The sequence below is a fragment of the Canis lupus genome, chromosome 5, assembly GCF_003254725.2.
Source record: "Canis lupus dingo isolate Sandy chromosome 5, ASM325472v2, whole genome shotgun sequence".
Lineage (NCBI taxonomy): Eukaryota > Metazoa > Chordata > Mammalia > Carnivora > Canidae > Canis > Canis lupus.
Window position 1 is genome coordinate 34,242,688 of NC_064247.1, and position 14,223 is coordinate 34,256,910.

General features: G+C 50.7%; 1 protein-coding gene and 1 long non-coding RNA gene across 4 annotated transcripts in view; one reads left to right on the forward strand and one right to left on the reverse strand.

Moving 5' to 3' along the window:
• Positions 1–210: 210 nt before the first annotated feature.
• LOC125755115 (uncharacterized) lies at positions 211–2,333 on the reverse strand. The gene is made up of 3 exons (XR_007410752.1): positions 2,246–2,333; positions 921–1,519; positions 211–640 (listed from the first exon to the last, which is right to left on the reverse strand). It is a non-coding gene; the product is annotated as an uncharacterized LOC125755115 (long non-coding RNA).
• The window catches only part of USP43 (ubiquitin specific peptidase 43), a 50,329-nt gene continuing 37,892 nt past the window's right edge, over positions 1,787–14,223 (forward strand). For 2 of the 3 annotated variants that reach the window (XM_049110211.1, XM_049110212.1), the window contains exons 1-2: positions 1,788–2,380; positions 11,063–11,194. In XM_049110211.1, coding sequence (XP_048966168.1) covers positions 1,817–2,380; positions 11,063–11,194 — 696 coding nt within the window. In that variant the 5' untranslated portion in view covers positions 1,788–1,816. Of the gene's footprint in view, positions 2,381–11,062; positions 11,195–14,223 lie in introns of all 3 variants that reach the window. The other variant, XM_049110213.1, reaches the window with a different exon arrangement.

Genomic DNA, 14,223 nt, shown 5'->3' on the forward strand with positions numbered 1-14,223 from the left:
TCCTGTCATAATCTCTGTCCTGTGACTGCAAAACCCACAGCCCTTCTGCATAATTTGTCTACACCTTGCACTACTGTTATTCTCTAAAAATAAGGAGGGTCAGCTTTTCATTGGTCAAGCTGCAATGGGGCAAGACTTGGTCTGAGTCCAGATCTTGGGTAGGATTTTAGGATCTTCCTCCCTCCTTCCCTCTCTCCCTCCCTCCCTCCCTCCCTGCCTTCCATCCATCCAACTTTCTGAGTTTGGCCTTTTGTAAAGTGAGAATATCTGCTTTAAAGGTTATTTTGAGAAGTGAAATAATATGTTAAAGCATCAGCAGAATCCCTGCCAGAGAAGACGGCTGAACATGAATTATGGTGCTTTCTCAAAGAAACCATGGGTTCTTGGGGATCTTGGGGATAATCATCAAAGGTGAAATTTCTCAGATGCTTTTCTGGGCAAGGGAAGGCAAGAGAACGGACCTTGTGTATTAATCATCACACCGGGTATCTTTTTTTCCAAGAGAGAGTAAATCATGGCATTTTCCAGAAATACTTCAAGTCTCCAATTCACAGCATACGTTTTTTGTTCTAAGCCTGTTGTTTATCCTTTAAGTAATTCTTGGTCGTCATCGTCCTCTTCTTCTGCATCAGGTCACCTCCTGGGGACATATCAAGGCAATTATTTAATAAATGATCACTTACTTCTCAAATAAGTAAACATTTCAGGGCGTTGATGTGATCCTGCATCCTGCGGAGGTCTTTCTGAGTCAGAATCTGATGAGAAAATCTCCTGCAAGACTTTGCCTGATTAATTATAAACCTGACAGTTAAGGGTCAAGAGACCCGAGGAGGCCCCCCTCGGGGTCACCCAGGAAACCAAGGGCGGGGCAAGGCCAGGCCAGTTCTGATTGGACACCAACACCGGCCAGGGGAACGCACCGCGGGCGAGCCCGGGAGCCTGAAAACGTCCCGGGAGCAAACCCGGAGGCTGGAAAGAGCCCGCGTGTGGGCTGGGCAGGCCGCAGAGCCGGGTCGAGTTCCGGTTCCTCTGCCTCGGTATAGGCGCGATCCTCCCTGCGCCGGCTTCTCCAGCAGCTGGAGCAGGACAGTGAAGCCTCGAGCCTTGCAAGTCTCGGGGAAGCGACTCTTGACCGGGCCTGCAGTTCAAACAAACCCGCCACAACCATCCGGGATGACTCGTGCCGGGGCCCCACGCGGCTCCCGGTCGTGGACCCGGGAAGGCCTCCCGTGCGGCGCAGGCGGCTGGGAGCAGGTGGGGCGTCACCCGCCCGCACACACCGGCGCTCGCAGGTGGGAGGACCCCGCGGCGCGCTCCCCGGCGGGCCCCAGCCCAGCCCCCGGCGCGCGTCTCTTGGAGAATCTTCCTTTGGCCCATCTTCACCTTCCCCTGCACGTAATTTCCAGAATCTCAGGCTAGCCGGGGCTTCGCGATCCACCGGGCGCTTTCAAGTGTATCACCCCCGTGCTGTTCCACGGTTGGAGGCTGGCGGGAATGGGAGGGAACCCGGGGCGTCGGCCTGCGGGAGGTGAGGAAGGGTGGGGACCCAGGGCCGGCGAGCCGCGCGCCTCTGCTGCAGGCGGCGCTGCCCTGGGCGGGCCCCGCGGCCGGATTCCCGCGCGGGGCGGGGCGGGGCGGGGCGGGGCGGGGCGGGGCGGCCCCGCCCCTGGCTCCGCCTCCGCCCGGTCCCGGCACACCTGGCCCCAGGTAGCCGGCGCCCGCCGCCTCTCCCGGGCGGTCAGGGCGGGTGGGCGGCGCTGCCGGGGGCGGGGTGGGGAGCGGGGGGCTCGGCTCCGAGGGCGCGCGGGCGGGAGCCATGGAGCCGGGCGCGGGGGCCGCGGAGGGAGAGGGGCCGCCCGCGCCCCGGCCCCGCCGCCGCCGCTCCCTGCGTCGCCTGCTCGGCCGCTTCCTGCTGGCGCTGGGCAGCCGCTCCCGCCCGGGGGCCTCGCCGTCCCGGCCGCGGCCCCAGCCAGGCCCCCGCGACGGCGACGGCGACGGCGACGGCGAGGGGGGCTTCGCCTGCGCCCCGGACCCCGCCCCGGCCGCGCGCGGGAGCCCCGGGGAGGAGCGCCCGCCCGGCGCCCAGCCCCAGCCCCAGCCCCAGCCGCAGCCCCAGCCGCAGCCGCAGCCGCAGCCGCAGCCCCCGGCCGGCGACGGCGCGCGGCCCCCGGGCGCGCAGGGCTTGAAGAACCACGGCAACACCTGTTTCATGAACGCCGTGGTGCAGTGTCTCAGCAACACCGACCTGCTGGCCGAGTTCCTGGCGCTGGGGCGCTACCGGGCGGCGCCGGGCCGCGCCGAGGTCACCGAGCAGCTGGCGGCGCTGGTGCGCGCGCTCTGGACGCGCGAGTACACGCCCCAACTTTCCGCCGAGTTCAAGGTAGGCAGCGCGCCCGCCTCCCTGCTCCCGGCCGCTCCGCCGCCCCCCGCCCCCGGCCCCCCGCCGCAGCGCGCGCCCCTCGGGCAAGGTGGCCCAGGGCTGCGGCTCGCTCAGAGGTAACTTGCGGTGCTACCGCTTGCAGACGTCTTCTCTATGCATTTCCCCCAGGGGTGTGTGTGTGTTTGGAGGAGCGGGTTCGATTGAGTGCACTGAGCATTTGTGCATTCAACAAACGTTTGTTGAAGTACTGAAGGCCCTCGGGTCCCGGCGGCGTTCTACTGCCTCGGACCGACACTTCCCAGTCTGGAGGGGTGCGGTGTGGAGAGCCTGACTCTCAGGCCAGGGCCTCGGAGGAAGGAGGGGATGCTCGCGTAGAGATCCCAATGAGTAGGACGCAGCCGGACCAAGGTCTAGGGGTGACCCAGGTAGAGGGAAGAGCCAGCACAGGCGCCAGGGGCCGGCCTGCAGGCACAGAAGGAAAACCAGTGGTGGGAGCCCAGGGAGGGTAGCGGTGGGGCGTGGCTGACGTTGGTCAGATCATGCAAGGTCTAAGAAGCAGTAGTAAGGAGTTTGGGTTTTATTCTAAACCTAGTGGGAGCTGAGATCCATGGACCAGGTACTGTGCTGAGTGCCACTGAGTTCCCCCGGGTGATGGGAGGAGGCAGTGGGGGTGCTATCTTGGAGATGGCATCCTTTAGTGCACTTACATCGCCCACCACGCCTGGGTTTGAGGTTGCATTCACTGGCCCCCCAGAATCAGGGTCTACTTACACTACACTGTAGGGTCATGAGGCCTTGGGAGTTATGTATGTCACATCACCCAGGGTTAAGCAGCACGCTTGGGATCCCAGTTGGATTACAGAGTTCCTGATAATTGATGCACATGACTTGCTTCCTGCTGAAAAAACCACAGCTCTGGGCAGCCAGCTGAAGCTCCCCATAGACGAGCGATTGTTCTTGGGGGAGGGGAACCTGTCAGTGTTCATTCCACAGGCATCACCGCTCTTGAGTTTCAGCCTGAAAAAGCAGTCCCTGCCATGTGACCCGCAGCGTGCCAGCCTCCCCTGTCCGCTCTCCCACTTCCACTACCCGAAGCAGTGCTCTGCAGGAGTCAGTGGGTCAAATGGGTGTCATCAGTATCCCCTTTGGGCAACATTCGCTTTCTTAATAATGAAGCAGTACAGTAGTTCTCTCCCCCCTTATGCTTGGGGGGGGTATGTCCCAAGCCCCCCAGTGGGTGCCTGAAACCAGAGGTAGTACCAAGCCCTACATAATCACTATATTTCTTTCTATACATACTTACCTACAATAAAGCTTAATTTATAGTTAGGTCAAGTTAAGACACGGACTGCAATAACTCATCACAGAAAAGAACACTTATAACAATATACAGTAATAAAAGTTACGGGAATGGGTGTCTCTCTCTGTAAATACTGTATACAGTACTCACCCTTCTTGCAAGGATGCGAGGTCATCACGTCTGTGATGAGGTGAAGCAAGGGATGTAGGCATTGTCACGGGGTTGGTCTTCTGACCTAAGTCGGGAGGATCATGTGCTTCCCTATGAGGCTGACTGACCAGCAGTAACCGAAACAACAGAAATCTTAGGATGGCAGGGACCACCGTAGGGTGTAGTGGTTAAGAGCAGGGTCTCTGGAGCTTTGTGACCTCGAGCAGGTTACCAAATCCCGCTGTGCCTCCACTTTCCTCATCTGTGAAATGGGACCATAATGGTACCTACCTTATTATCAGGTCGTTGGGAGGATTCAATGAGTTCTGTCTCTGTACAGACTAAGAACAGTGCCAGACCTCCAGGAAGCTTTTGTCATTTCTCTTGTTTCTCACCTACGGAGACCTGGAGGAGGGAGAGAGGTAATGTGTGTATACCTTAACTCTTGCCAGGTACATTCTCATGCGGTTCCTGCTACGGTGGGAGAGACAGGAGCAGCTTGAAAAAAATCCTCCAAATAAGTAACTGCTCTCCGTGACTCATTGGGATTTCCTATCTCATCTCTTGCTCTCAAATCCCCAAGGCCTGGAAGCTCCTTGAAAGCGGGGGGGGGGGGGGGGGGGGGGGGGGGGGGGGGGGGGGGGGGGGGGGGGGGGCGGGCGGGCGGGGCGGGGCTGGAGGATAGTCATTTGTTAATTGTTAATGAGGGTGATGTAATCTGAGGTTTCCTGGGACTTTTGGGGCAGCCAGGCTTGGAGGGAGCAGAGGATGCCAGGATCTGGGCTTTTAATAAACCCTGCTGATTGATATCTAGGTAGGCTCCCCTTATTATCCAGGTGAGGAAACATCCCTTCACCCGACAGATAGTCCCGACACTATGCCAGGCACTTGGAATGCATGAGAAGCGTTGAGTACAAACCCCCATGGGGCTGCTTTCTAGGAGTTCCCAGTCTAGCGGGAGAGGTGGATGTTAATGAAATGATAGCACAGGCATGTGGTCAGAGCTGGTGACAAGAACTGGAAAATAAAAATATACAGGGTGCTTATGGCAGTTCTGGCAGGAGGATATGATCGATGGCGGGACATGGGACGGGGTGTCCCAGGAGAAGTAGCGGTCAGGAGAGGTCAACAGGAGAGGTCAGCTAAGGACAGGGGAGGATGGGGATGTGCATTCTCTGGCAGGTGGAGCTGAGGGGCCTTCTGTGAGTGGGGCAGGATAAATGCAAGATTAAGTAAATTAACGGAAGGGGCACCTGGGTGGCTCAGTCGGTTAAGCCTCTGTCTTCGGCTCAGGTCATGATCCCGGGGTCCTGGGATCGACCCAATGGGAAGCCTGCTTCTCCCTCTCATGGAGTACCCCACCTCCTCCCACTCATGCTGTCACACTTGCTCGCTCTCAAATAAATAAACATCTTTAAAAAATAATAAATTAAATAATGCAAAAATAAATAAATAAATAATGGGAGCCTCTGTCCCCGGGGAGAGGAGCTGAAGAATTGGTTGGGGATAAGCTGCAGAAGGTTTTCAGGAAGGAGTTGGGTCTTGAGGAGGGATTGCTAGCTTCAGGCCAAGGAAGAGGGGAATAGAGGAGGGACCAGCATGCTGGAGTGAGTTACCCCAACCCCAGCCATGCAAATGGGATGGCTTTGCGGTGTCCTCTTTGCTGACCTCCCAGACACCCAGCATGCAGACAGTAGGACCGTCCTCTTTTAACAACACATGAGTAAATACATCCTAACAAATCTCACCAATGGTATTATCTATGACACGTGGACATGTTGCTTTTCTAACGATGTCATTAAATATGTGCATAGGAAAAAAAACTCGGGAGGTGCTAAAAATATAAAGAAATGATTTGGAACTCCACCCTCCAGAGACAACCTTCGTAAACATCGCCGTGTTTCAGAGCATCTACATTACTGGAAATTCTAGTTTTATATCCTGCTTTTTTTTTCATGCGAATATTGTCCTAAGGCTTTCTCCTGGCCATTATAACATTCTGTAGAACTCAATTTTAAATGATTTTGTAATATTTCATTACATGAACCAGTCCCTGCAGAGATATTTACTGTGCAGGTTTCCAGTTATCACACTGTCTTGAAAATTCTTGAGTCCAAATCATTGTCCTTGGCTCTGACCATTTCCTAAATTTGCTCCCTCGAAGGGGACTTACATGGTCAAAGCAAAGATGTGACTATTATATTTTTATTTTTTTTTCTTTTTAAATCAGTGTTATTGGGGTATAACTCAGGTACAGTGCAGTGCACCCATTTTAAAAAATTGAGCTATTCCTGACATGCAACGCTGTGTAAGTTTAAGCTATACAGTGAATTGTTGATACATTTATGCTGCAGGATGATTGCCTTGGTTAGCATTACCTAACATCCTTATGGAACATCACTTGGTAATCATTTTTTTCCAGTGTTGGGAACAGTTAAAGGCTAATCTCAGCAAGTGTAATGTTTCAACTTACTGAACAAAAGAAATAGCATCTCATTTTTCTTTGGTTTCTTTGGTTAAGAGCTTCTTGACTAGTCGTGAGACTGCTCCTGGATTTGCGTGTCCATGTTGACTGTCCCTTCGGCCTGGGTCTCAATACTCCTTTTTCTGTTTTCTGTTAGTTCCTCAAGCCTTAAACTCGCCACAGATACTCTCTGCAAACTCACTCCTTCCCATCCCCAATCCTAGAAGTTGTAGATTTATTTACGTCATACTTTTTGATAAAGATTCTGTGTTATGTATTTCTAAGTTTTCCCATGGCTATGTTAAGGATTTCAGCCATCTGGAGTTTATCTTAGCTTATGTACTTAGGCATCACTTGTAGACCTACAATTTTAGACATACAGTATGCCTTACGTGATGCACTAGAGGCATTGCCTTTTACGAGCAGGGATTCTTCTTCATCGCTCTTATATTTTGGAAGTTCTGGACGAAACAGTAAGACACGAAATGGAAATGGGATAAAAAAAGAAAGATTGAACAGAAAGGAAATGGCTAGATGAGTCTAGAAATCCATATTGTAGCATGATGGCGGTCACTAACGAGATCAGAAACCAGACAGAAAATCAAAAGTGATAACCATTTGGAGTGTGCGAAAATTAGATTTCATTCCCGAAAAGCACCGGAAATATGAAATAACTAGGAATCATTGTGTAAGAGGTGTGTTAAAAATGATCAGTGTTGAGAGAGAGAAAGGCACGCACACATGCAGAGCGAGCTATGTCAGGCTGCAGTGTAGAAGTAGCAAATATTTCTGTCCATTTCTCCCAAGGGAGGATTTCACTTTAATACAGCTCTGGCCACATTTTCTTTTTTTCTTTTTCTTTTTTTATTTATTTTTTATTTATTTTTTCTTTTCTTTTTTCTTTTTTTAAAAGATTTTATTTATTTATTCATGAGAGACACAGAGAGAGGCAGAGACACAGGCAGAGGGAGAAGCAGGCTCCATGCAGGGAGCCCGATGTGGGACTCGATCCTGGGACTCCAGGATCACTCCCTGGGCCGAAGGCAGGCACTAAACCGCTAAGCCACCCAGGGATCCCCTGGCCACATTTTCATAGACTTTCTGTGTGAGTGTCTTCTGCAGGAACCAGTAGGTCAAGTTTTTTTCCTTTTTTTAATTTTAATTTTTTTTAAATTTTTTTTTTTATTTATTTATGATAGGCACACAGTGAGAGAGAGAGAGGCAGAGACACAGGCAGAGGGAGAAGCAGGCTCCATGCACCGGGAGCCCGATGTGGGATTCGATCCCGGGTCTCCAGGATCGCGCCCTGGGCCAAAGGCAGGCGCCAAACCGCTGCGCCACCCAGGGATCCCTTAATTTTAATTTTTTAAAGGAATTTATTTATCTACTTGACACAGAGAAAGAGAGAGCACAAGCAGGAAGTGGAAGAGGGGGGAAGCAGGCTCCCTGCAGAGCAGGGGCTCTATCCCAGGACCCCGGGATCATGACCTGAGCTGAAGGCAGACACCCAACAGATTGAGTCACCCAGGCGCCCCTAGGTCAAGTTATTTCGAAAAAAAAACCCGAACTCTAAAATACCTGCCAGAGACCATTCTAAGCTGAAAAATACTAAAGAACAAAATTCAGTGTAATAAAATTTGCAGTGTACAAATGAAAAAAAAAAAAAAGACCACTTGTCCCATCCTCTTATAATAACCATTGGTTAATATTTTGCCATGTATTTCTGGTCTTTTCTAGCTATAGATATATATCAAATAATCTCAAATACATATTTTTGCACTTTTCAAAAAAATGATAGGATCATTTATTTGCTTCTCATTTCCTCAAGCATAATTTTTCAGGCCATCTGAGTGTGCCATAAGTGTTCCCCAGGAAACCAGTACGTAGCAGTATCTTTGCTTGTAGTTCTCATTTCCTGTTGCTAGATCCCCCAAAGTGGAATTACTGTTTCTCTAGAAGGACTTTTCCAAGGGCCTAGCTTGTCTACTTCTTGAAATCCTCACATTCTTTCTGGAAAGGTTGTATGGCTTTAGTACCAGGCTAAGAGGAAGAGTGTCCATCTTAAAGGACTCACATGATGAGCAAAAGGGGGATGGATTTCTCACCAAAGGAAGAGGACATCAAGGTGTAGAGTGTGGAGTTGGCAAGATATGTTGGGGGCACCTGAGTGGCTCAATTAGCTTTGAAATATGTGGGAGGGCAGTGAAAAATATGGGCGGGGCCAGACCAGAGCAGGGTGGATTGTTCGCTGGTGAGTTAGGGGAGGTTTGAGTTGAGGCATGATGTTCTCCAATGGGCTGTGGGCTGGCACAGGGAAAGTCCCAGGGCTGGGCTCCTTTGCCAGGAGGTGCTGTCTTCTGTGTTCTCAGCAATTAGGACTCTGGCGGGAATGGGTTTCTACTGAAGGGACACAGAGACAGATTGGGAACCAGCTTCCAGAACGCTTGGTGCTGACCGATGTGGGTTCAAGAGAGACTCTGAAGGTGCCTGGGGGGCTCAGTCGGTGAAGCATCTGCCTTCGGCTCAGGTCATGATCCTGGGGTCCTGGGATCGAGCCCTGTGTTGGGTTCCCTGCTCAGTGGGGAGCCTGCTTCTCCCTCTCCCTCTGCCCCTCCCCCTGCTTGTGCTCCCTTGCTGTCTTTCTCTCTCAAAATAATAATTTTTGTTTAAGAGAGAGAATCTGAAAAAGGACACTGATGTTAAGAGGAAGAGCTGGTTTTAGAGAATTTGAGTTGGAGGTGGCTGCTCCCCCGGGGAAGGAATGTTGGTACTAAGAATAGAGATAGTGGGATACTGAGGGTGGCTAGGCGATGGGTGGCCAGGTAGGATGCACTGCATAATGCCCAGTTAAATTTGAATTTCAGATAAACAACAAATAACTTCTTTAGCGTAAATATATTACAAGTATTGCATGGGACGTACTTAAACTAAAAGCGATCGCTGCTTGCCTGAAATTCAAACTTAATTGAACACCGTGCATTTTTGCTTGCTAAATCTGCCAGCCCTGGGGCACCTGGGTGGCTCAGTGGTTGAGCATCTGCCTTCAGCTCAGGTTGTGATCCCGGAGTCCTAGGATCAAGTTCCCCATTGGGCTCCCTGCAGAGAGCCTGCTTCTCTCTCTGCCTGTGTCTCTGCCTCTCTGTGTCTCTCATGAGTAAATACATAAATTAATAAAATATTTTTAAAAATCAATCAATCAATCAATCAATCTGGCAGCCGTACCTGGAGGTCAAAGGACAAAGAAGCCTGGAGGAAGAATACCACAAAGGATCCACCAGTGAGCCATAAACTAGTATGATTGGAATAAAGACTCAGAGCCAGTATTTCAGCTAATTCAATCTTGAATTTTGCTTTGTCATATCCCAAAGTTTCCTTTAAATCCCAGTGGAAGGATTAGAGGAAGAAAAAGCAAAAAGCCCAGGCTATTTGATTTGACTGGCGGTGGTGAGGATCATGTGGGTCCATAGCTCAGACTGCTCCATTTGGTGGGAGCCAAGGGCAGCCCTGCGTGAGGTGGGGCTTGCTGCCTGACTGCATCTAAGGGGGGTGGTGGCAAAGAACCAGAATGTACTCTGTGCACCTGCACGTGTGCATACATGGGCAGTGGGGATTTGCTTAATCTCAGATCCTCATGCTAGCACGTGCATTAAAAAAAACAAATCAAACTCTTCTGGGGCACCTGGGTGGCTTAGCATTTGAACATGTGCCTTTGGCTCAGGGCATGATCCCGGGGTCCTGGGATCGAGTCCTGCATTGGGCTCCCTGCAGGGAGCCTGCTTCTCCCTCTGCCTGTGTCTCTGCCTCTCTCTCTCTCTGTCTCTCATGAATAAATAAATAAAATCTTCAAAAAAAAAAATGTTTCCTGGAAAGATGCTTGAGAAAATGCCGAGTGGCCTCCCTCTGGGGCTGGGCACCCAGAGATGGGGGCTGGGTGGAGGGAAGACTTTTCATGACCATCTTTTTTTTATGTCTTGAATTCTTTAAATGTCCATATGTCTATATGTCACCCTTTGGAATAAACCTTAAAACAAAACAAAACAAAACAACCTGGAATATGCATCCCTGTAGGAGATGACAAAGCTGTGGCATGATTTCTCAGGAGGGCCGAGGGAGCTTAGTGGGCATCAGGCCTCCTGTGCGTTCTGTTCAGTGTTGTAACTCCAGCCCCTACAGTAGTATCTGGCACGTGGTCTGCCCTGAACAAATGTTTACGAACGAACGGGGCGCAGGACTGGCTCAGGCATCGTGGGATCTAACCACAGAAGTTTGATTTCACATCTGCTGGGAGGAGGCAGTTAAGGGAGCCGCGTGCATGTTAGGACAGCCCACTTCGGGGGGGGGACTGGGAGTGGATGAGTCACCCAGGGAGAGAGTAGGAGAGTGGGGCAGGATGCTTTCATGGGTGGCAGTGGTGGGAACTGAGTGCCCAGTGGGAGCAAACACCCTCACAATCAACAGACAAGATCATCCACATATTCAGCCCAGATGGCCTGTGGGGTTTCCAAGGACAGGACCTATATCAGCAATCTTTCCAGTGGGGGGATGCAGGGAGAAATTGCCTTCCATACAGGACACCAGGATAGGATTTGGGGACATTGCCCCCAAAGAGCAGGCTTCAGCCCAGAAAGTTCTCACCTCATGGCTGGTTCCACGTTGTCAGCCCCGATCAGGGCCCACTAGTGACCCCTGGCAGGCTTGGTGCTTACAGGCCCTGACTTGGTTCTTCAAGGGACTCTACTGACCATCTGGTTTTCTACTTTCTTTGCAGAACGCTGTGTCCAAGTATGGCTCCCAGTTCCAAGGCAATGCCCAGCACGATGCCCTGGAGTTCCTGCTCTGGTTGCTGGATCGTGTGCATGAGGACTTGGAGGGCTCCTCCCGAGGACCAGGGGCTGAGAAGGTGGGGCACTCGAACACCACGTCGTGTTTGGCTTGCTTTCTTTTTTTTCCCCCTTGAATATTTACTTGATATGGGGTCCTGCTAGAGTTATCACCTCCATTGCATATATGAGTAAACCAAGGATCAGAGAGGTCGAGGAACCTTCCCAAAGCAACACAGCTAAAGAAGGGACAGAACCAGGGTTCAAGTACAAGGGGGTCTGGCTTGAAACACTGTTTTCTTATTTTAACAAGAACTATCACAGTTGCCCCTAAAGCACATAAATGAAACAAAGAAAAAAAAAATCACCACAACGGAACCTGGGAGGACCAGAAAAGTTACAGTGTTTTGTGGGATGGTGTTTCTGGGTTGTGGGACTATGGGCGGTTCTTCTTTTAAACACAGCGATCTTATCCTTCTCAGATCTTTTTAGTTGAAAGTGACTGAAATTTAACTTGATCCAATTTCAGGAAAGAGCATTTATTGGCTTTTATAACCTTAATCCAAGGCTTGCACCAGCTTCAGGTAAGGCTGGACCCAAGGACTCAGATGATGTCACCACCACGTCTTTGGCTCTTTATTTCTTGTTGGCTTCATTCTCCAATCGGCTCTGCCTCCATGGTGGCCAGAGGAGCCTCTGCAGTGTTCACTTAGTCTTCCTTTTTTTTTTTTTTTTTTTTCAGAGAGGGAGAGAGAGAATCTTCTTCTTTTTTTTTTTTTTTTTTACTTTTATTTATTTATTCATGAGAGACACAGAGAGAGAAGGAGGGAGACCGATGTGGGACTCAATCCCAGGATCTGAGCCAAAGGCAGATGCTCAACCACTGGGCCACCTAGGCATCCTGAGAGAGAGAGGATCTTAAGCAGGTTCCATGCCCATTGTGGAGCCCAGTGTGGGCCCAGCTCGATCTCATGGCCCTGACATCATGACCTGATCTGAAATCAAGAGTTGGACACTTAACTGACTGAGCCACTCAGGTGCCCCAGCACTCACATAGTCTTTAGAGCATCTGGGCTGGGTCGCTTCCCCAGAGATGAGTGCTTGAGCAGAAAAATATGTCCACCACCCTGTGTATTCTATAATCTCATAGTGAACCCATTTTGAAATCAGAATGACATATTTTTTAAAAGATACCATGTATTGAATATTCATTATGTGCCATGCATCTCACTTGATGCTTTTCAGGGCTGGCTTCACTGCTGACACGTAAGAGATGTTTCATAGACTCTTGAGCAGTTGGACAGGTCCCATCGCTCTCCTGCTCTGATGTTCTCACGGATGGCTCACGTTTTGTAGTTAAGGAAGAGTTGGGTTAGGCAAATTGCCCAAGGTCATCCAGCTAATACTTGGGTGAAATGGAATCGAACCTGAGTCGATGTCAAAGCAGGGCTGGATCCCTTTCCTTCTCACCCTGCTGGGGTGAGAGGAGACGAGCAGATCGAGGGTGCCCCGTTCCCTGGCCGCACAGGAAAAGACTTGTCCTGTGTGTTCGCCTCCTCCCCATCCCTGGCTGTGCCAGGCTGCACTTCCTACCTGGAAAGTCGCTTCCTAGACAGCCTTTCAATCCTTCCTCTGCTGTCGTCTGGTGGCAGGAAGGGGTATTGGGCTTATGGGCCAGGGAAGGTCACAGAGAGGTTAAGTGACTTGCCCCAAGTCACACAGCCAGTCTGTGGGAGAGCCAGGATCCACATCTAGGGAGCGTGACCCTAGAGCAGGGTTCTCTCAGACTGCATGTTTCACATCTGTGGCCGGATAGCAAGCACATCTTTGCTGTGGAGGCTGTCCTGTGCCACGGGGCCTTTGCAGTGTCCATCTACCCACAGGATGCTGGTGACATGCCAATAATTCTTTTTACTGAGTTGAGGACCCACATCAAAGCAGCCCTAGATGGTCTTCGAATCTCTAATGCATCCTCCTAGATAGATGTTCTCCACACCAAAGCCAGAGGTATCTTTTGAGAAAGGACAAAAGGTCATGTCTCCCTCCTTCTTAAATGTCTCTGGTGGCTTCCTGTTGTACTTAGAACAAAATCCAGGCTTCTGACTGGACCCGCCAGCCGCTCAGACTGACTTCAGGCCCCTCTGCCCCTTACTCCTTGTTCTGGGCCACGCCAGTCAGTCGCTCTCTGGTCCTTTCCCTAAGACGCTCTGATCACCCAGGCAGGAAGAGAGAGTGGCCATTGACCAAAGAGAGGAGCTTGCCCAGCTCTTAGCTTGACCTGATTGAGACCAGAAAAGATCTATTTCTCTGTCTGGGGTGGAAGCGGCTTCTGGAATTTGCTGTCATAAAATTGGGCTGCCCGTGGAGGCCTGGCTGGGAAGGCTCGATGGTAAAGTGGGAGCTGGCAGGAAACCTCATCCTCCCTTTCTGAGAAGGGACTGTCCTCTGTAACTGAACAATTTTTTCCTTTTTTTTTTTTTTTTTTAAAGATTTTATTTATTTATTTGAGAGAGAGAGAGCGCGAGAGCACTAGAGACAGCAAGCACAGGTCGGGGGTAGAGGCAGAGGGAGAAGAAGACTCTCTGCTGAGTAGGGAGCCTGATGCAGGGCTCGATCCCAGGACTCCGGGTCATGACCTGAACCAAAGGCAGACATTTCACCGTCTGAGCCACCCAGGCGCCCCAGTTTTTTTCTTTTTGAGGTTATTTCTGTTTCAAAACATGGGAAGGCCATACAGCTAGGTGTTTTTTGAAACCAGAATAGAAAACATAAGGACCACGTTTCTTCTCTATCCCTGGAATGATTCTCCAATGTTTTCATCCAGTGAAAAGGACATATTTTTACCATCCTATAGATGCTCTCACAGAGGCCATCTTTTGGGAAATGCCTCTGTTGCAGAATTAAGAACAGGAGGGGGCTGCAGAGAGGACCAGAAAACTATATATATGAGGCACCTGCTCTGTGCAATCCAGGACACACAATTTTTTTTTCTTTTAATGGTGGCTTTGTGAAATGGATGTGATAGTCCTGCTCCTTTTAGAAGTGAAATGAGGCCCAGAGAGATGCTCAGGGCCACTTGGCTAGCAGACTGGAGCCGGCCTGGTCTGAC